The sequence below is a fragment of the Anopheles ziemanni genome, chromosome 2 (genome assembly GCF_943734765.1).
Source record: "Anopheles ziemanni chromosome 2, idAnoZiCoDA_A2_x.2, whole genome shotgun sequence".
In the NCBI taxonomy this organism is placed as follows: domain Eukaryota; kingdom Metazoa; phylum Arthropoda; class Insecta; order Diptera; family Culicidae; genus Anopheles; species Anopheles ziemanni.
Genome location: NC_080705.1, coordinates 84,395,933 through 84,417,273, shown reverse-complemented (window position 1 = coordinate 84,417,273; position 21,341 = coordinate 84,395,933). Strand labels below are relative to the sequence as shown.

General features: G+C 43.2%; 1 protein-coding gene across 1 annotated transcript in view; it reads left to right on the top strand.

The window, feature by feature from the left end:
• The window catches only part of LOC131283085 (high affinity cAMP-specific and IBMX-insensitive 3',5'-cyclic phosphodiesterase 8), a 99,838-nt gene that overhangs the window by 10,979 nt on the left and 67,518 nt on the right, over positions 1-21,341 (top strand). The window contains exon 3 of the mRNA XM_058312649.1: positions 19,057-19,086. Within this exon, the coding sequence (XP_058168632.1) occupies positions 19,057-19,086 (30 nt within the window). The remainder of the gene's footprint in view (positions 1-19,056; positions 19,087-21,341) is intronic.

Here is a 21,341-nt window from a genome sequence, read left to right as displayed (position 1 = left end):
TTTATTCCCCGGGCGGCAAATGCCTGCAGCGTGACACGTTTTGATAAGATTGATTTAGCGAGCCGTGGAGAACCGCCACCGAACCGAACCCACGCTGGGCGAAAATTGGCGAAGCGCGAGCTACATTTTGCAACATTGTTGCAAACCGGCTGATTCCTTCTACCCGTAGTGGCCGAGCGCACCCCTAGGGCGAGACGATTCATTGTGCCAGCATTTTGGAATTCTTCTTCGTGACACGCTTGCAAACAAAAGCACGCCACCATTTGAAGGTGGAGCCAGCGTGGACCAGCGGATAAAATGGGTATGAAATTGACGCAAATGCATGTAATGCTCTCTTTTTCTTTTGGATCTATCCCGTCCGAGATGCGTCCGGCGAGCGGGTCCTTCGGTGGAGGGAATCGTGCACGTGCTGACGCATGCCGCATGTCCATTTGCATTTGGCGAGCGTCGGCTTAGGAGTGGCCAACCGGTTGTGGCCTTTTTAGATAGAGCCGGTTATTGTTGAGGTGCAATCGATGGAGCGCCTCGAACGCTTCCGGCTGCAAACTATTTAAAAGGAAAAACCTTTTCTGCGTCACAAATCCCAACTTAATTGTGGGTGGTTCTATCAACGGCCATTATAATGATTGTCGTTCATGTTATATATTTTTATGGTAATGGCGTATACAAGTATTACAGTTTTTACCGTAGCTTTCCAGTTTGATTTCCTTTTCAATTGCTTATTTGTCTTCATTTACTTACATGTCCCAAATAAAAAAATATTTTTATAAAATACATCAATTGAAAAGGAAAATGGGAGGATTAAATGAAAAGGCTCAATATAATTTAATTGTTTATGCCCAGTACAATTAAAATGTTTTATTTCACAAAAAGAAGATTTGGTAGGGCGTTTGCTTCCATTCGTTTATTGCCAAAAAAGGGAAAAATGTTCTCTTCCACGGTCGCAATCTTGCGCCGGCGGATCGAAGCAACAATCGGCTTAACACGCGCACGGCTCAGACGCCTACGAGCGTGAAGAGCCCTGCCCCAAGCGGCACGTGTTAATCGTGCGCGACTCTGCATGACGCCCACGATCGGCCTACCAACGCAAGGCCTAGGTCGACGGCGATGGCCGTTCAACTGGTTTGTGCGTGCGTGTGTTTATGTTCCTCGAATCGGCCACTCGAATCGCAGCCCGAGCGCGCGTGGGTGAGCGTGGCACACGCGCCTTGGATCACGATGACCGTGGATCCCAGCTTAATTCAAATGCAATGTGCGACCGCTCAATTCGCGTAGCATCTTGTGCGGGGGGAAATAAAACCTCCATCCTGATGTCATCTGCCCGCTACCAGCTATCGGTGCATCGGGTGCTTAATTTATGAAGATTAAAACTGCACAAGGTGTTTACCGATGCGATGAGTTGTGTTATTTATTGTCGAGAATGGTGTTAAGGTTTTGGATTGATTTGTCGGCTGGATCGGGTTAATTATTTCGTTGCCTTGCATATTGAAGCCGTTTGCTGCTTAACGCATGTTTGAGTTGATAATTTATTAATTTTTGGTTTTACTTCGTTGGATTCACGTGGATTAAGAATCATTTAAAATACGTTTTTTAAATCAATTCAAGTTTTGGTCAAGTAAATTCTTTTCATTTATTTTCAACATGTTCTTCTTATGTCATTATCTTTGTATCACTCCTGGCATTTGCATGTTTTTTTTTATCGTTAATTGGTTTTGTTTGCTTTCTTTATATTTTTCTACACAAAAAAACCAGAAAACTCATAAATTTTAAAACTACCGACGTATGCAAAGCACAAGTACGAAAACGCCCGTCAATGGAGTTGTGAAAGCAAAACAAAATGGCATTTTAGTTTATTCCCCTAATTGGGTCCAATCAAACCGATTGCCAGCGCTTACAAACTGCGTATTTGCGTGGATTCGGTTCTTGCGTATCGTTTGGATGGCGCATCGGCCTCAATTGAGTTGTGTTACAAAGGACGCAACATGGAAGGACTCCACGTATGAGCTGCTCGGATTTTACGCTCTTTACGCATATGGCATTATTTGCACTGGTATGCAATTAATTGTGACAAAAATAATTTTTGATTAGAATTAAAGCCATATCTCAATAATAATAAACTCAACAAAATGTTGAGTTATAATAAAAAGCCTGTGCTAAAGCAAGTTCTTTACAAGTTGAAACAAATGCCTTACGAAATGGAGACGCATGGTGCTCGAGCGCCCGTTTCTTCACGTTGAAGATGAAAATCCTGACGGACGAGATAATTATTTGCTGCCTGAACTCTCGTTTTAATGACTTTAAGCGAATCTTTTCTAGCCTGTGTACTTTTCCTGCTCGGAGCGCGGATATCTGTCGCGCAAAAAATTAATTTCAGTTTTCTGTTCCCCCAAGCATTCCCTTCCGCGGTGGGGTTTGAAATTGAAATGGAATGTGAAAAGTCGGACACTTTGCAGTGGCAGCACAGAGCGAATGATTAAGGATCTGTTAATTCAACAAAACGAAAGCAGAGCGAAGGGAGTGTGCTAGAAAAAAGAGCACACATAAAAACACACACGTCCATTTGTGAAATGGCCAACAGCTAAACATTTCTTCCCGCCGCGCCAAGAAGGGGAAAAAGGTGACGGTCGTCAACGGTCGTTTCTCGGTCAGTGGAAACCAATTAAATTGATTTAATGCTGCTGGCGGCGGCCGGTTCGTCTTGGCGTTTTCCGCAACCTACACCACGCGCCGCCGTGACCGGGACGCCACAGCGCATTTGTGGGTTGTTGGATGGTTGATGAATGGATTTTTATAAAGCACAGCTTCCACCGCCGGCGACCGCGTACTGGAATCGTTCGGGCGCGAATTGAGTTGTCGATGGTTTACTTTCGGGTGGCAGGAGGAAGGAATTTTGCAATTTGGTTTCTGTGAATGAAATGCCTGCGCTCCCAGTCCCAAAAAGGTTAAGCGTCACCTTGAGCATGTGTCGAGAGTGGTAGGATTTGTTTTGCTACTCCTTCGGGCGGTGTGTTTACCTTCGTGTGTGCGTGATATTTCACGCCATCTTAAGTGAGTTTTTGTGGTTGTTGTTGCCGTTATTGTTGTAAATCATTGCCTTACTCCCTAACCTCGGCGGAGGTGTAGGGAGGCGTGAGTGTCAAATGTCACACGGAGGAAATCCTTCCCCGGGTGCTTCCAAAAAATTTATTTCATTCTCACTTGCCGTCGCACGCGCCAAATGGGCAAGCCATAAATAGACATTAAGTGGCCACTTTTATGCGATGATACATTAGCGGTGCAAATTGTGCCAAATGGAAGTCAGTGCAGTTCTGCTACCGATGGAACCGCCATCGGTTCGATATTGCTCGTCGTTCGAATGGTCCTTTCCAATGGTGGTCGGCATGGTCGATTGTTTTTATTACTACGTTAAAAGCGTTCCCAGTGCGTTGTCTTTTGTGCGTGCAGTTTTTCACAACACAATCCCACTAATGGACGTCATCAACGAGTTTTCGTAAAAGGTTGTACAGCGTCAATAAATTATAAATGGTTAGGAACCGAACAAAAACGGTAGTGAATATTATAAATTGACCTATTTAATGGAAACAAAGGCCATGGATGCCACGGAAGCCACGTTGAATATAATGCACTGATACAATGAATGCTATTGACGTTCAAATATGTAATAGACTAAATAGGGAAAACTGACCGATTTATTGGGCTTCAATAAAATAATCCGGTACTACAATTTAAACTGCTATTAAAGCATTATTTAAAGAGTATCGCAAATCATTAGAATATGAACATTATAACTTCGCTTAAAATAATACAGTGTTTTCAGCTATACAGCAAATAACTGGAAAGCCAAATGCTAGCTTTAATCAATTTTCGAACAAAAGTTCTTACCGATACCAATTTTGTTTGATCGTATTTTTATTGAAACAACCAAATAGAAAAATTGATCGAAACAAGTTGTGTAAAGTTAAGCTATAAAGGGAAAAACAATTTATGATCGAAAGAGTAGAGAATGTAGTTATTTTTGTTTTAACAACTTTTAACAACCTGAAAACATTTTTTAGATTTTTTATCTTTCATTCATTTTAGCTATAAAGCATTTTCGAACGATTTGTTAACATCGTCGCTGTCAGTTTTACTTTCATGAGAAAACTTTTAACTTTTTGCTAATCGTTTTAATGATACAGCAATTTTAACGAACGAACGATTACTTAAAGCCGTCGGATTTTCAATTGATACTTCGTCAGACAAGAACAGCATCAAATTTTCTTCTGGTTTCTTAAAAGTCTGTCTTGAGACGTTTTCACGTGTTTGGTTAAATAAACTAATGTTTTTAATGAAACACGATACGATATTGTACCAACTTATAACTTATGTACTTGTGTATCACAAGGCACATCAAAGCAGTTTTACACTTTGCTTACTTCAGCTGCAGCTAACGTCGATGTTGGTAAAACAAAAGTGGGCAGTTAGAAGAAGCTAGAGGTGTATTTAAATTCATGTGATGCCCAAATCAGCTTTAAAATCCTATTTTTCATTTCCCTTTCCTTCATGCATTACTTCACTGCAGGAATTTAAATCCGATTAAAGTGACTTATGATGAATGAAGCAATCAATTAAGCGCGTTCAAAAGAAAATCATAAGCATGTCCATTTCAAGTAAATCTACTTGCAGTTGTTTCCGCACGCAACTCATGTGCAGGGTTTGGCTCGCTAGGACATCGTTTGTTCTTGTATGCCACGCAGCCCAAGGTCCTAGCAGCGTTCACAGTTTCGGCCATCACTCATGCACATCATCACGCCAATAAAGACGGGTGCGGGCATCGTTGAACATGAAGCGGGTCACGTGAGGATAAAAAGAAGGTGCGTCACATTCGCATCTCTTCGCCTTGGTTTCCAAGCAAGGTTGTAAGATTGCAACCCGTGCGTTATGATAACTGCCACCTTACGCATCAACAAAATGTGCGTTGCGAGAGGTGGCCACCCCTTAACCTTACCGCCGAAGGCATCGGTGGCATTAATTTCTTTGACAGACGAATGATGCATGACTCTGCGCCGCCGCATGCACGCGAGCTGCAAATTAATCTTTTCATCGCCGGAGAAGCGCGAGGAATGTAAAATTGGATAAACAATGTCGCCCGTCTGGTGGCGGGCGGGCCACGAGAAGGGCATGCAAGCGGTGGGGTAGGTTGGGCTGGCACATTATGTATGATTATTTCACACCTTCCCGCTGGAAATCGAAACATCGCTTGATCGACCCCGATCGTTCCCGGGGCGAATCATAACGAGTTCGTTGCCAATGGATGTCTTACGAACGAATGGTCAGGTTAGGGCTCCAGGGATGAGGTGGTGCTGATAATTTGTGACAATTTTTTAATCAACATAGCACGGCTTGCCAGGAGCGAACGGAACAATGTACCCTCGATGACGAGGAGTGTTGCATAACGAAGGGCAAAAGCCTCGGGGATGCAGAGACTGTGTAAAGAAGGTAGTTCCAACCTGCTACAGGGAAGCAACATCTCTGGGTTGGCAAAAGAGATCAAGATCCCAGCACCTGGTATATCAGAGCGGTCCTCTCGGAAAGGGTCCCCCCAAAATGGGCCGACCGCCACAACGAGGTCAGACCTGGATGAGAGATTTTGCCCCGTTCGGTTAATTACAACGCTCTCGGCCCTGGGCATGGTCTCGGGTGCGTGATTTCGTGCACCATTTGAGCACGCACCAGGGAGAACCCCAGCGGGTCCGGGTGCGTATCGAATGGCACAATGCAACATAAATTGCTCATGTTAAACGTCGCCCGGGAATAATGTAATTGCACGCGTGGTACTGTTGTTCCACTCGCACAAGCGGCCACTCTGGTCGTAAGCAATGGCGTTCCCGGCGACGCAGAGATATGTGCGACTACTGCTATTTACGAACCCGGCTACCATTGGCAAATGGCAATCTGCGTGCGGATCGTACGCCTTTTTTCGTCTTCCGTCGATTTCAGTTGTATCCTTTCATTTTGTTGCTCCTTTTAAAGAAAGGTCAAAATCATTATCGATCATAACTCTTCGCCGGGAATGTCTGCGGGCGGGTCGACAAGGCTTGTCTCCCAAGCGTTCCGCAAGCGTTTTTCCAGGTAGGGTCGGCCTAGCCCTTGTAGGGTATGTCTATTCCATCGCGGCACTGCGACCCACTGAACAAGGTGCATTCGATTGCCGACGGTGAGGGACGAAGAGTGATACGAGTGGAATGAAATCAATTCCCCGGGAAATTGGATCCGCTTGAACTTGGCTCCTTGCACTCTCGCCCGGGGATGGACCACCTGTGGCTTCGGTAATAATTGATGATTTTTAACGAAATTAAACAACGGTTCGGTGGTCCACCGCATGCCGTGTTACTGCAGTGAGTTATTTATGTGGTTCCTTTACGTGTACGCCGTGAACAATTTGCTGCCAGACTCATGTAATGAGATTTCGTGACTTGCTCTCTTCGGTGTAGTGAAATTGTCATAAGCTACCTTTTAATCATGCCTTTTCTTTGATTGTATTGAAAATGTCAAAATAACTGAAGTCATTTTTGACAATGTTTCGACTGTGTGTTTCTCTTTCACCCGTCACCATAGAATGTATTTATAATGTGCATGTCAATTTATTTTATTCAGTCACAAATTTTTACATACTTTGCAACCGATATAGCTCCCGTAAATTGATCATGTTTGTTTAACAGCGCCAGTCATTAATCGAATATCTAATTTATCAATTAGCGCTACGGCGGTAATGAGATTCAACCCACGTTTTGTGCACCATCGAGGATTACAGCTAAATTTCTGCCCTGACGGGATGACCTCAGATAACAACCCATCGCTCGATGGGCCCGCGTTAGCAGTGGTAAATAATTCAAATAAAATGAAAATTGAGCTCATTGCGGACGGCCCATCGGGGCCCACCTCCCGTGGCTTATCAAACCCACTGTCGGCGCCTGTTTACTAATTAAATGGCTTAATTATGGGGCACAAATCAGTACTCTGCCTCTTTACGGGCTACGCGTTGAGGGTTCTTCTTGTGGTCGAGTTCGGAATTCGACACACCATCGGGGAAAGGGATTCTGATTTCCCGGAATGTTCGTGTTTTATGGTGGCTTTAGTAATTTGATATCGGCCGAGTTACGAGCTAATGGTGCCCAGTGATGCTGGAATCAGTATTTCTACATATTTTTCCGTACTAATTTGTTTGTTCCGTAGATTTGCTCCGTAGCTTTCAATTGAACTATTTGAATAAAAGTCTTTTATGAAAATCCGATATAAATATCATTATTATTACGAATTATTATTTTGTGTTCGACTCCTACGCATAGCCAAAACAGAGCATAAACAAACTAAATTTGAACGTGGTTTTAACTTGCTGATATATATATATATAGCCCCGGCGCTCATGGGCCGATTTTCTAACCGGCGCTACTGCTCGGCGGTCGCGGACCCCCCTAGAATCTAGCTAGTATAATTTAGAGTATTTTTAAAATGCTTAATAGAAAAATTGCTAGAGATAGATTTTCTTACGATGGTTTATAGTCAGGTTAATAATCGATATACAATGTTAAAGTTACATTTCATTACTCGTATTAACTAACACTAGTTACATGTTACATTATAGATTCCACGCAATCTTCGTGCCCACTTTGCTCGCTTAATATATTCTTAAATTTTTACGGATTCAAGAATTAATGTTAAATGAAGATACTTGGCTTCAAATTAATTCCTGAGCTCACAATAAATTATCTTTTTATTAATTGATTTGTTTTCTGGTATAGTTTGTTTTGTTTGATGTTTGAAAAACAAACATGTTTTTATTTTTTATGCGGAACTAGGGGAATTCAAACACTATTTACTTGAAATAATTTCTTCAATGTGTCAAAGCGACGTAAAGTGGCGTTTCGCTTCGGTATTTAGTCATGGCATGTATGATGCGTTCCTACAATGTCGGATTGAGCTTTAAACTTTATTTCAATCGCAGAGTGGCCGGTCAGTCGCGTCCACGCAAGAATGTACCCATTAGGGCTATAATTTTCATGCACTCCACATTCGTCACATCCATCATCATCGTGGCGTGCTCGATGGCAGTGTGAACGACGTGAAACATGATCCTTTCGAATGTTTCGTCAGCTCCTCCCGAAAACGTCCACACACTCCCCGAAGGGTGTCGCCGACCAGGTAGCGTATGATTTGTTGCACCGACTCGCAATTACATAATAATTATCGCCCAACGTTGCAACTTCACGCGGGTCCCAGCCGCGACGGCTGGTTACTCTCCAAGCCCCAAACGACCGAACCTCCGCAACCCGGACTTGGAGGCAAGCGTTTCTTTACGCCCCTCGAGCGATGGGGCAACGCCGTGACAGGCACGTCCAAAGGGCTGCACCGGATGTCCATAGAGAGTCACGAGACGGAACGGTTCGCGCCGTCCGCAGGAGATGTCGCCGGTCGATTCCCAAAGCGCCCTAAATATTCACTTCTCATCGGCCGTCCGGTCCAGGCGCGCCACTGTCCATTTATGCTGGCGGTGCGCGAGCGAGGTTTGTTTTAGTTTGCTTTTTGAGTAGGAGAGTTTTGCTTCGTCGCGAAAAAGAAAACGGCAGTCCAAGTGAACGAATGCCAAACGGCTGCAATTCGCAGGAGACAAGTGCGTTAAAACCCGGTGGGTGCGTTTGGACTGTCCGTTTGATTTAATTTAATGCCGAGTGTGACTTCGTTTTCTATTTTGATGCTGCCGCTCACGTCCGCAAACGTCGCACCAAAACGGTTGCCACGCTCCAAAGGGAAGAGAGCTGTCCTTTTATAAAGAGGCAAAAAAAAAGGGAATCTCGTCTAGACCGCAACCGAACCATAACGATGGCGGGTTCCCTACCGTACCCTTTGTGGACCCAAGAAACCGTGCCACTGCGTCCATTAGGTGCAATGTTTAATAAGCTAACTATCTTTTCGCCATGCGAAAGCGAAAAAGTGGATCGAAAAAATATGTATTTATGCGAAACTATTTGCGGACCGCATCGGCTTCGACAACATATTAGTGCCACTCATATATTCATGCGGTGGTTCAAATCAATAACCATCGGGGTGGCCTTATTGGAGGGAGATAAAAATCGTCTGGCTTTTCGGGCCGGTACGCAACCCATCGAATGAAGGCGATGTTGGGCGGACTGATTCAAGGAAAACGAGAGGATATGCCGGGGCCTTCCAGTGCCTCCTCACGTCACTCAGAGTTCGTACGGTTCGATGGATCGCTTGCTACCGGCGGCGGCTAATAGACGTGACGGCGATCGATCCGGTCATAGAGATCGCACGCTCGCTGCCGATCGGAAGCCGTGGACCGGTTCTTGCGAGAATGCGGGTCGGGTTAAATTAAAATGATTAAATGTTAGAGCATGTGCAAACTTGGAAGTAGCTTTTTTTCATGTTGTGAGAGAGCTGTGGAGGATCGTATCGCCGATTGGTGCACTTGAAGTGCGCAACATGAGCTATATGGAGGTATTATAAAATCAATCACGCCGATAGGCATCAGCTCATGTTAATAGGGCAGTACCTCAGGAAAAAGTGTGCGTGGGTTATAATTTAATTTAAATTTAAATAGACTCTGCCAGCCAAAGGACAGCAGGGAAACGAAATGACCCAGCAAAGGTGACCTAACCATCGGATTGTTTCCTCTGTTAACTTGAAGAGCATGTTCAACTCTGCTTTAGAAAAAAATATATAATTGTGTTCATATTTGTTATTTGTTTTATTATTAATACTATTTTTTCAAATCTTAATTTTATTATAATTTTTTAGAACTATTAAATCAGTTTTGGAAAATATTTCTAAATTATGAGAATTTCAACCATGTACTTTATTTTTATTTTTATCTTTTAATTTAGCAGGTTTCTTTCAGTTTAATTATGTTGGAAAATTACTACTACTTGCACACAAACATTAATTTTGTAAATTTGGATTAGCTAAACAAGTTGTTTTTTTATTATTTGAAACAAATCCTATGCATTTAAGGGTTCAATGCAACGTTTTAATATAGTGGATGGCACACATAAAAAATACATTCTATTATATCGGATCGATATTGATAACAGTGCCGATCAGTCAACCTCTCTGCCTCTCTATTCCTAATTCACCACAAGCCCTCGGCCACGAAACATAATCATGCTAATAGGGCTATCAACTGGGCTCGCGATTGCTTTCCTTTTTTTTCATTCCTGTCTCTCCTACAGCAACCCTTCCCCAAGCGTTCAACGAACAAACCGCCGTCGTCAGGGTGGCTCGGCTCACACCTTCCGGTGCTTAACCAGCCGTCGGCATGAGAATCGGTTATCGATTTTGAATATACTATCATCGATATTGTTATTATAGGTTTTACGTCGAAGGTTTACCCTTTTCGCTCGATATCTTCCGATTACCCAAAGGCCCGAAGGGTGGTACGGCTCTGGGGTATTGTTTTGGATTTTTTTTTCTATAATCTTGCAGGGGGATTTCATAGTGGTTTGATTCAAAATAAATAAACAACTTTCGTTTGACGCTTTAGTGTCCCACAATTGTGGAGGCCACCGGCGTTTGCTGCTCGCGATGAATTAGAACGGACAAACCCAACACAAAGGGAAACGACGCGTTTTGACTCTATTTTTATGACAGAAACAAAACAACAAACCCCGCCAGTGACGTCAATTGCATCCAGCTCAAGTTATGTCAAGTTATGCAGGCACGTTTGACATGCCGGTTAAACGAGAAACCGAAATTCTTTGCCCCCGTTCGTCGGCGGTATCGATCATGACCAAAAAGCACTAAACCACCCCCGTGGGGATAATGGAAACACTTGCGGAGGAGTGTGCCTTCTCCGGTTGATTGGTTTAGTGTTGGTTGGGGTTTCTTTCGCTTTCGACCCCTTCAGCTGAAACGATGGCTTTGACCTGTGACACTCTTTTTTCCCCTTTCGGATCGGCCATCTTCTTCTCCAGACCGCCTGACCGAGGTCGAGCTAATTGGACGTTTAGCGTTTTTCTTCAGTTATTTTCTTTTCGCTTCGAAAACCACTCTCGCTATCGATTGATGGAGTAAGATGTTAACATAAAATTTAATCGATCGCGTAATTAATGAGCACGTCGGTTATCAATTATGGGCAATTAAATGTTGTTTTATTCGCGCTTGCTAACAGAGCGCTAAAAATGGTTTGCGATAATGATAGGCATAATTTTTTCTGGAAAAATCCAGAAACTATTTTCTACAGCCACAGGATCTTTCGGGGACGCTAAGATTAAACGTGATTAGTGCTTGAAATGAAATCTTTTTTGTTGTTTATTGAAATAGTATTCGATGCCCAATTTTTTCTCATTCAGTCTATGGCAACCTTTACTGATGAAAGGAACATATTTTTATTCACGAATTTACCAATTTCCTTCGAATGGCAGTTTATTTAATTGTAGTGGTCTATATTTACCAAATCATTATCTCATCCCCACAATCAACGTCCTTTCGGACCCGAAGCCCGTTCCATATTTAATCCCCCGAGGCGTGCACATGTAGATTATCCAATTATCACGTTAAGGTGAAACTCGAACGATTCAATTGGATGGCCAAGTTTAAGATAAAAGCCTTCGCGTTCGTTTTAACAAAAAAAAAAAAAAAAAAACAACATCCAAATAACAGACAAACCGACGGAGCCCACGAGGGACACGCGGTGGAGGGTGTTCGTTGGAAAATTATTGTCATGTTTACCGTTCCCCAAATATGCCTATCTGATCTCGCCTCGGACAGTCCAAAATACAAACCGCTTCAAGGCTGGAATGATTAAGAATTGAAAAAAATGTATTATGGCCACTAAAATGGAATACAACGTTGACTATGTCACATGCAAAACCAAATGAAAATAAAACATTGAATTGGTGGTTCAGTTTATGTCAGCCTCGATAAGTTTTCATTTTTATGTTTTACCTTTTAAAATCTGTTGGTTGCATTGCTCGTTTATATGAATGTGGGGTTCTCACTTTGTTGTGTTTTTTTTTATTCATAATTGCAGTTCGAAACATACCGCTCTCATTTACGTGAAGATATTCTTTCGATCTCATTTTAGCTGAAATCTCCAGCACTTATAATAATTTTTCTTATTTCTATAAATTTGAAAGTAATCCACGATTACACAATAAAACCCATTAACAAATGGTGTCTTATTTTTGATGACCACAAAATCAATAACTATGTCTTAGTTGCTCTTTGAATGGCTCTGAACTGAACTGAACAATAAAACAAGTGAAAATAATTCTTCTTTATTCCCACATACTTCGTAGATTGTGGTTGAATATAAGGTCAGCTTTTAGTGTCACAATATAAATCATAGCACAATTCATCTAACACCCTGACATTTAGCTGTCAATACGCTGGCCCACAGTTATCGTTCACTTTCGATGCACGCCATCCCGACCGTGGTGCAGGAAATGCACACAACGTCTAAAAATTGTCAACATAGGAATGTGATTAAACGTCGCCATGAACGCCATGCATCGGGTGCAATTTTTTCGAAGACAAAGTTCAACCGCTGGTAGTCGACCAGTGTCGGTGAAGCTGCATCGTCAGCGGGTTTGTTTTTGCCGTGTTGTTGTTTAATTTAGCTTTGATAGAGACACCACGGGACGCGACGCGGTTCAAAACGCGGTGCTGGTGATGGTGAAGGCAGTAACGCTGATGGTTGTTGATAATAGTGGTTACGATTGTTTTCCTAGCTTCTTAGCATCACGATCGGCTTTGCACCGTCGTGTGTGGGTTCTATCGGCAGGGGTGTACTTTTTAAATGTTACCAAAAGAAAAGTAGACAAAATAGACATGAAATAGAATGAGCAAGTCTTGAGGGAGCGAGAGTGAGACGATGTAATGCGAAGGCGGTCGAATGAAAATCGAACCGAGCGAACCCTTTTCGCGGGCAGCAGCGAGCGAAACGGAATCGATTGACGAAACGCCACCGAAACGAACGACCAAACAAGCTCACCATCCTTACTTCACCCCCCGCTAGGAGCGTTCCCCACCAAGAGCTCCAAGCCTCGTTGTTTGATGACGGTGGCGTTGGCGACGTAAAGCCCATTAGCACTAACACTGCCTCTCTTCGAAACTACTACTGCCACAGTAGCGGCTAAGGTCGTGAACGACTAGGACTACTAATGCGCTTGGTAGTATTCTACACTGCTCTATAAGTTTCGGGAATTGTGCAAAATTAGAAAGGTTACAACAGACAAGAAGTAACATATAATAAACTTGAAAAGCGTTTTCCAACAAAAAGTAATGTTTCCAACTTAAAAAGCTTTGTTGTACACTTACTTGCTCAATTGTTTAGTATCTTAACACTTTGACTATTACGTCACCCATTTTGCTGGTGTTAGCAATCAATATCAGCCCCTTATATTAACATAGTAGTGCCCTTAGATAGTATTAATCTATATTAACTAATATAGTATAGTATTTGCTAGGAAGTATAGTCTTTGTTTAGTTTTCGAAAACCGTTGGTTTGGTAAAATTTTTTTCCAAATTTTATCACGCAATCATTGTAATAAAAAACCTGTACTAAAACATTGTAGCAGTCGGCGTATTAACCTACTTCGACTATCAAGCGTGTTTTGACTATGTTTAGTACATGTTTCATTTTTGATACATTTTGTGCGCATGCTTAGACATGTTTTTAAACCATTAACAAATATTCTAAGCTTTCCTAAGGATAATTTCTTACAACTGCTACTGCCTAGTACTATATTAGTTCAATACTAAATGAGTTTCATGGTATGTTCAAAATTGCCTGTCACCCACAATGTCGATCATTGATATTTGAAGTGTTAATCAAGAAAGTCGTGGTTGGGCTTATGGAATGTTTTGAGTTCGTTTTTGATGATTATAATTGAGACTATATCAAATTTTGTATCCAATGAGTTCACTTCGTGTAACTAGGAACGAAAAGCGAATCAAATTAAATGGTAAAATATTAACAATGTTCCACATAGTGGGTTATATACAAACTCATATAGTATTGCACTAAGCATTTGTTTTACAAATGATTGTACTAAAAAATGTTCTAAAACGTTTCTCTGTCAACGTCTTAACTTTATGAAATTACTATAATCTAAGCTTTGTTTTGGTCACGGAGGACTAATCTTTCTTTTCTAGTTTTTCTTACTTTCTTTCCTATTTTTGTTTTCAAATTGACTAATATCTCAGAAATCTTACTATTATATCATGGTTGATCTTAATCCTATATCCAATCCATCCCCATTCATTTGGCATTATTTAGCAAATACTTGATGCTGGATTGAATTGCACCTCCCAAAACATTCGTGGTCATGTCTCTTTCTAAATAATCAGTAGGGCTATCGCCTTCGGCATCGTTTTCGTATCGCGTTTCCACGTGCCTATCAATTCGCTGACTTTTGTTAGTAGCTCAAAAGGGTAGCCGGCGGCTACTACGTGCACCACCTCGGATAAGGACCGCGCAGCACGCTCTCTCTCTCACACACAGAGACAGGACTCGACCGACGTCGACCTACGGGTTCCACCGCCTCGGAGCGTTTCGTTGGCGCGAGCGAGACGCGATAAGGCGCCCTCAAACGTATCGAAGACATATTGAGGGTTTGGTCGACGGAATCGACCGTAGTAGGGGTGGTGTGTTGGATGTTTTAGGAGGTCATATTTTATAACATTTTTCGTTGTTGCTTCTGCTGCCGCTCGGGCGCGCGCGAGAGTGTGTGTTTTTTTCTGTGTGTGGTGTTGATTTATTATTTTACTTGTTCGTTGTAGTTTTACCTTTTCGGTCGCTCCTTGTCCCCTTCGGGGGGCCGGGTGTCCATCGCAGTGTCTCTTTCCAACCGCCGGCCTGCGATTGTCTCGGGTGCTGCGCGACTCGCGGTTTTCTCGCGCGCTTCTTACGACGACGTCGACAACGACGACGCTGGTCTGGTGGTGGCTGCGAACCGTTTGCTGCATTGCTTCTGGCGGCTCGCTGCGTGGTGTGGCTGGTGTCAGCGAGCCAGTCAGTCAGTCAGTCAGTCAGTCAGTCGGTCGATGGGTCGGTCGTTCGGTCGGTCGGTCCGCTTTGGTTGTTTGTGGTCGCTGAAACCGCGGGTGCTGATCAGTCTTGCCACGGCTAAACAACTGTCATAACGCACGCGCTCGGCGCCCCCCCGAATGTACGAATACCATTTCGCAAGTGCAGTGAATTTCCCTGTGTCCCTTTCCGGTTCCCGGTGCTGGCAGACGAACGAACGGGTACTGCGCACTGAGGGTGTTTTTTTTTCATCCGCCCTGAATCCGATCTCGCTGGCGCGGATTCTGTTTTGTTTCTTTTTTTTCCCTTTCCTGCAATTCACGATCGCAACCGACTGCTCGATGGTTGTGGTGGTAGAAAAGTGATAGTGATCGGTGCCAGCTCTGTTCCTGTAATGTTTTGCAGCGAATTCCCCTTCCGCGCGAGCTATCCAAACAATCTTCCTAACCCCGTGAATGTCGTTCGAAAATTAACGTCGTATCTTACGCTCGATCTTATGCCGAAGAACGATCTAGTTCTTCGATTTATAGATTTATTTGAAAAGAAAAACGTATTGCTTAGCTTATTTAATCTTCTACTAAACAATCTATGATGATTTATTTTGTTTTGTTATCTGAATTTGAAGCTGGTGTTCTTACGTAACATTCAGGAATTAATCAATGCACTACAGGCTAAGTTAATACTTTACCCTGATTTGTGATACAATTACTTCCTTTGGGAATTCATTAGCTCACCAGCACACGCCATCTGTCTATTACGAAACCGTCGATGGCCAGTGGGAGGGGGGGAGGGCAGAGAAAAAAAAACCGGAAAGGCCACCATCATTATTCTAAACTAGTTCGTTCGCCATTTAGGAACGCCTCCGTCGGGACTTGAATCCACTTTCCAATCGGCCAAGTTGTGCTTCGTAGATGTATTATAGTGCGGTGTGTACGTGGGTACGTCCCCGTTGCTTGTGCCCAAACGCACTAAAGTGCCCGCGCAATGAATTGTTTCCCCCGCTCATGGAGTTGCGAGTGTCCGTTCTAAAAACGTATTGCCCGGGAAAACAACTGATTTGCAATAAATTAAACCAGAGCCTCCGAGGGCTGCAAGTGATGCCTGCAGAGCTTAGTGAGCTACTCTGTGCGTCGAAAGGTAGTCGAAACTCCACCAGCGTCGTGTTGGAAAACCACTCAAATACAATGAGTTCGCGCTAGTGCATGCCTTGTGGCTACAGTATCTAACTACTAATCATCCTGCTGGAGTGAGAACACGGTCAACCGGCCAAACAAAATACCGTTCCTATCAAAGTCGTGATAATGAAGCACGCTTTTTTGCGTGATAGCTTAAATCGATTATATCCAATAACCCCTCGAGGTGGCGCTTTAGGAGACGGAGCCGGTGGGGCAGACCGCGAAAAGCTTGCCAGCGATGGGAACCATCTGTAATGGACGATAGGTGATGGCCCTATCGATCCCGGTGGTCCTCCGTTTAATCTGTGATCGTGTTTGTGTGCGTGTGTGGAGTTTGGTACACCGTAGCCCGATTTGTGCAATGTGCTCAATGGGGAATCAATGTGCCATGATAACATCTCCATCAATGTTCCATGTGACGCTAAGCAAGGGGGCAAGCTCTTGTGGAGATTTCTAATAACCTTCCCGTGCATTAAATTAATTCTCTTGATTCGTTTTTGTTAAACATCAATGAAACCCAACAGGGGTTCACCGTGAATAGTGCTGTTTTGCGTAATTCATTTCTATGATTCGTATTTGTTGTATTTTGTCTTGCTAAATACACCGGTTTCTGCGTGTGTGTGTGTGTGTGTGTGTGTGTGTGTGTGTGTGTGTGAGTGTATTTTAGTGTGCTTATGATAGTGCAATCAACCTAATTACTTATCAAAGTCAGTGATCGAGTACTGTGCCCCTTCCGGCTTCACGGGAAGATTCCCCTGCCACGCCGGAAAACGGTTGGAAAAGTGATCCGCCAGGAGATAAGGGGTCCGTCTGTTTGCTCCTAGCCGTATGTGAGTGCTTCCCCGGCAGCAGTGACGCAGGCGGGGTGTGGGGTGCGGGTACCGGAAGCTAGCAGAAAACCAGCCCAGTTGTTGCCTCTGCCCGTGTCACTTTAAAAGTGTCGGCTTTGTTGCGCATGGCGCTCGCTGGAAGCTACACCGCATGTTTGACATAATAGAAAAGTTGTGTCGTAGTTTTCCACGCCCGATAGGCCCCCCGAGGGCGGAAGACTAGACAAGACAGCGAGCAAGTACCGGACTGATATCGGAAGGGCCCGAAACATGATTATTATTACGGGAAGTACACCGAACGGTGACGGTGAACTGCCGGCGCTGCCCGGCGAAGATGACGGACGACATCTGGCCACGGAGTACGCCGAACGTAATGGAACGGTGGTGATGATGGAAGCAGACGACGGGGAGGAGGAAGGGGAGGGCGAACAAGGCACATCGCTGGAGCTTTCACCTGTTGAGCCAGGCGTCGGTGGAGACGAGACCGAGAACGACACCGGATCCACCGGTGAAGAACGAAATCAGGGACAATCCAACGGAGACTGCCTGCTGGATGTGGTAGAGCAGCTGGCTAGCGACGACGAGGATCTGTTACTTCTTGATGGTAGGTTTTGTGAAGGGCAACATAGGACAAGCAGTCATCAGTTGTGAAATAGAAGTAAATGCTTGCAAGTGCACATTGGAAATTGGGCAAACGTAAAATTTGTCATGCCGCATCAAAGGTTTTAACTCTTTAGAATTCTAATGTTTCATTCAGCTCTACCTAAGTCAAATTTGCCTCAGTTTCTTTCAGTTTATGCAAACTAATTTAACCTAGCTATAAACATGGTGAAACACTCTACGAATCGATATTTGAAACTGGTATTTCTAATCGGGAGTATGTAGCTTCCGTACATACCAAAAATTATAACATCTCAACTCTGTTCCATAATTTGAATTAAATTTCAAACAAACAACATTACTCTACCGAGGGCTTAACAATTGGACAGCATGTAGAGATGGAAATCTCTATGACGTAACTACGAGAATCAATAGTGTTGATACTGCAGAAGAATAATCCAGTTTCCCATCATCGCAAAAGTTGTAATAAAACTTTTGCATACGTCAATTTCAAAATATTTGTGGAGGTATAAACTTTATCGAATGCAACAGCCTTAAGCATCGAGATTTACTTCACAACGTCAAATTTTCATGAATATGCGATGGACTTCGTTTAACAAAAGGATGACCTAGGTACCACTCTGAACGGTACGATGTAATTTTAAATGTAAAATAGCCATTACAATGTACCTCGTCTGTTGGTCCGTTAGTCCCTCTAGGATAAATGTGGGAATGGGATGTTTCCAATCTGGGTCAGCGTGTGGTGTTTTATCATCGCTTCGAAAATGCCCTTCATCACGAACGGTTGCAATTTTTGGGGCCAAAACTGTTCCACCTTCGCTATGCTTATCGGCGCCATTGTTGAGATTTTCATAAATTACACCACTCCTAAATCCGTGCTTCGTTTGTAAAGCACAATAAAGAACGGAGAGTGTTCCATTCCCGAATGAACTCGGTTAATTCAGGATCGGAACCTTGGTTCTACGGCTTGCCCACCAAAACCTAACAATTTCAGGGAAACTACTGCCGGAAAATATTGCTAATGGCTCGGAGCGGAAATGCTTGAATAGCACGAACTGTGAGTGGCTTTGGGGATTTTCTCAGCTGAAATTAAAGGAAAGGAATAGAAAAACGGGTCATGTAATATTAAAGTCAAAAGAGTTCGACCGGGAAGGCTCGTCTTTTGTACGTAAACCTTTTGTTATGGTGTTTATCACACAAAGCGCAGCTGTTTCTCAACAGGGAATTGACAAATTGGGTTAAATTTCGGGAAGGGATGAATTTTTGATAAACATTCCGAGATTTGCTCGACGCAGCTGAACAAAGAAACGAAATAAAGAAGAATGATAGGTGGTTCATGATTTATATGATTGAATGATACATCCAATTTCTAAATTATTAATTACTTTCTTCCTTCTCATTCCAGGTAAGTTGCGAAATCTATTCTCGTTGTGCCGTAAGTATGATTTTTTATTGTTTTTATTTCGGTTCGAGCCAGCTCGAACCTGTTGACTAACCACTCCATCAATCACATCCCAACAACTAACAAAACAAACAAAAAGTGAGGTAGGAATTTGTACTTTTTCGGTGGTGACTTAATAGGGAATACAGGCTCGAAAATGTTGGAGGCAATGATGACGGTGTCGTCGATCGTCACGTGACCGGCTCGGGCTGGCCCAACTGGTTTGCCATTTTATAGCTCTTCGCCATTCTTTACTGCATCTTCACACTACAAAGCCTTTTTCGGGCTGCGAACGTATAGCCGCTTGCCGGAAATTCCCGGTACTATCCAGTTTTGGCTATCCGCTTAACAAGATCCAACTTTGGAGCCGACTATTTTGTACCAGCAGCTTGTCATTATAGGCTTGCCCGGGAACCTGTCGGGAGATAACTTCTGTCGCGAACGAAAGGGCATTCGATTTTTGGAAGAAAATCAACATTGGACAACAGCTTTTAAATACACTCCCGTTCAACCGCAGCCGTTTCAGTTGATCCCGCTTGAGTGTCTCTCTCTCTCATCACCATCAACCAGAGTTTGTACATTGATTACCGCACGATGGCGGCAATCTTAGAAGTTCAAATAGGTTGGAAGTGTCACGATGTTGCTCTGGAGCTGTACTGTCTTTGGGCATCGTTGGATTTCTTCGGGTGACGTCTGCAAAATGGTGTGAATGAACGGAAAATATTTGAGATACTGTTTTGCATCTTACGAAAATATACTTATTTTCTGTTTTTGTTGATGCATCCAACCGAAATGAAACGCCGAGAAAAGGACACCGCAACTAATTGAATATTTCTGGATGTGTTTGTAAAACCAGTCAACGCTTCTCACATTATAATAATCTTGAAGCATGTTGATCTATAAACCCATAATTTTTTCCCGTTTATTATTACACGACATCTTGTGGTTTGAAGAATTCATTTCGGACGATCATTCAGCGGGAAACACTCCTTTATGCGGAATGTTTCATCTCACAAGTTCATAAATCTCCAAGAATAATTACTCTGCTTAGAATCTTTCGACTAATGCCCAGGAACGCGGTGCATGAAAAGAAACGTTCTGTGTTAATTTTCCGAGTGTCCGATAAGTAAATCAATCCCGAGCGATCGCTCCCTCGTGGAATGTCCTAAACAATGTTTTCGAAAAGATATCCCCAAATCTAAGCAAATAAATCTCCTCCCTCATGATCTTCATGATCTGCGCTTTGCCTTGAGGTGCGGCTGGTCCGGGGGACCCAGTTGGCGACGTGGCAAAGTTGTTTTTCACGAGCTCGAGTTTTGGTACGGGAAATCTGGTCCGGTCGCCGTACCGGCCGCGTACGCCTGCTCACGTGCGCACCAATTTCACACTTCATAATTTATTGAGCAGATACACATTGTGACTCATAAAAACATAAACCTTGCCGAGAGTGGGAAGTGGCGGGCGATACATGCTTCCGCCGACAGGAGAGTGCCCGGTTGTGGACGCACACGCTCCCCCCGGGGGGCATTGGCGTGTAATTTTAGCGCTCAAACCGGCCGGAAAAATAAAATTCCGCTGACGTTATTTATCGCCGTTTCATATTTGCATAATATGTGTTGAGTCAAAAAAAAAAAAAAAAATGAAATGCGGTTGTATGGGAGGACCAAAAATAAGCCAGGTTGTGCTTTTGGGTGGGTCAGTGATTTTTAGACTCAAGATCAACATTTTGAGCCAGTGGGATGAAGTATTTCTTGCACTTTCTAATTAAGGAATGTGCTAGAAATCTGCAAAAATATTTTGGGGGAAGATTCTTTACAAACGGTTAATGGATAGATTTGTCTGAGAAAAGGGGCCATTTTGTCTGAGAAAATGTGCAAATTAAATATAATGTATTTATTCTTATTTGGCTTTAAAATAAGTAATCTTTATCTTTAAATAAGTAAACTTTTCATGAAACTTCCTTGAAATTCATCAATCCAGGAATAGCTTTATCTGCTGTAGAAGTTTTATGTTAGTATTATAAATATAATTGAATACCTTCATGTCCAAAGGCTTTCTGTTCTTTTTTTGTTGAAAAATATCTGCATGCACAAGAGAGTGAATTACTATGGTTTCCGCAAGTGCAGTTCACATTTCCCCAGCCCATGAAGCCATTGACGCACAGGCCGAGAACGCGCCAAGTGGAAAACAACAAGCATAGTAAATCAATAAAAAAATCTTCCCAGCGAGCAACAACAACGAGTCGTAGA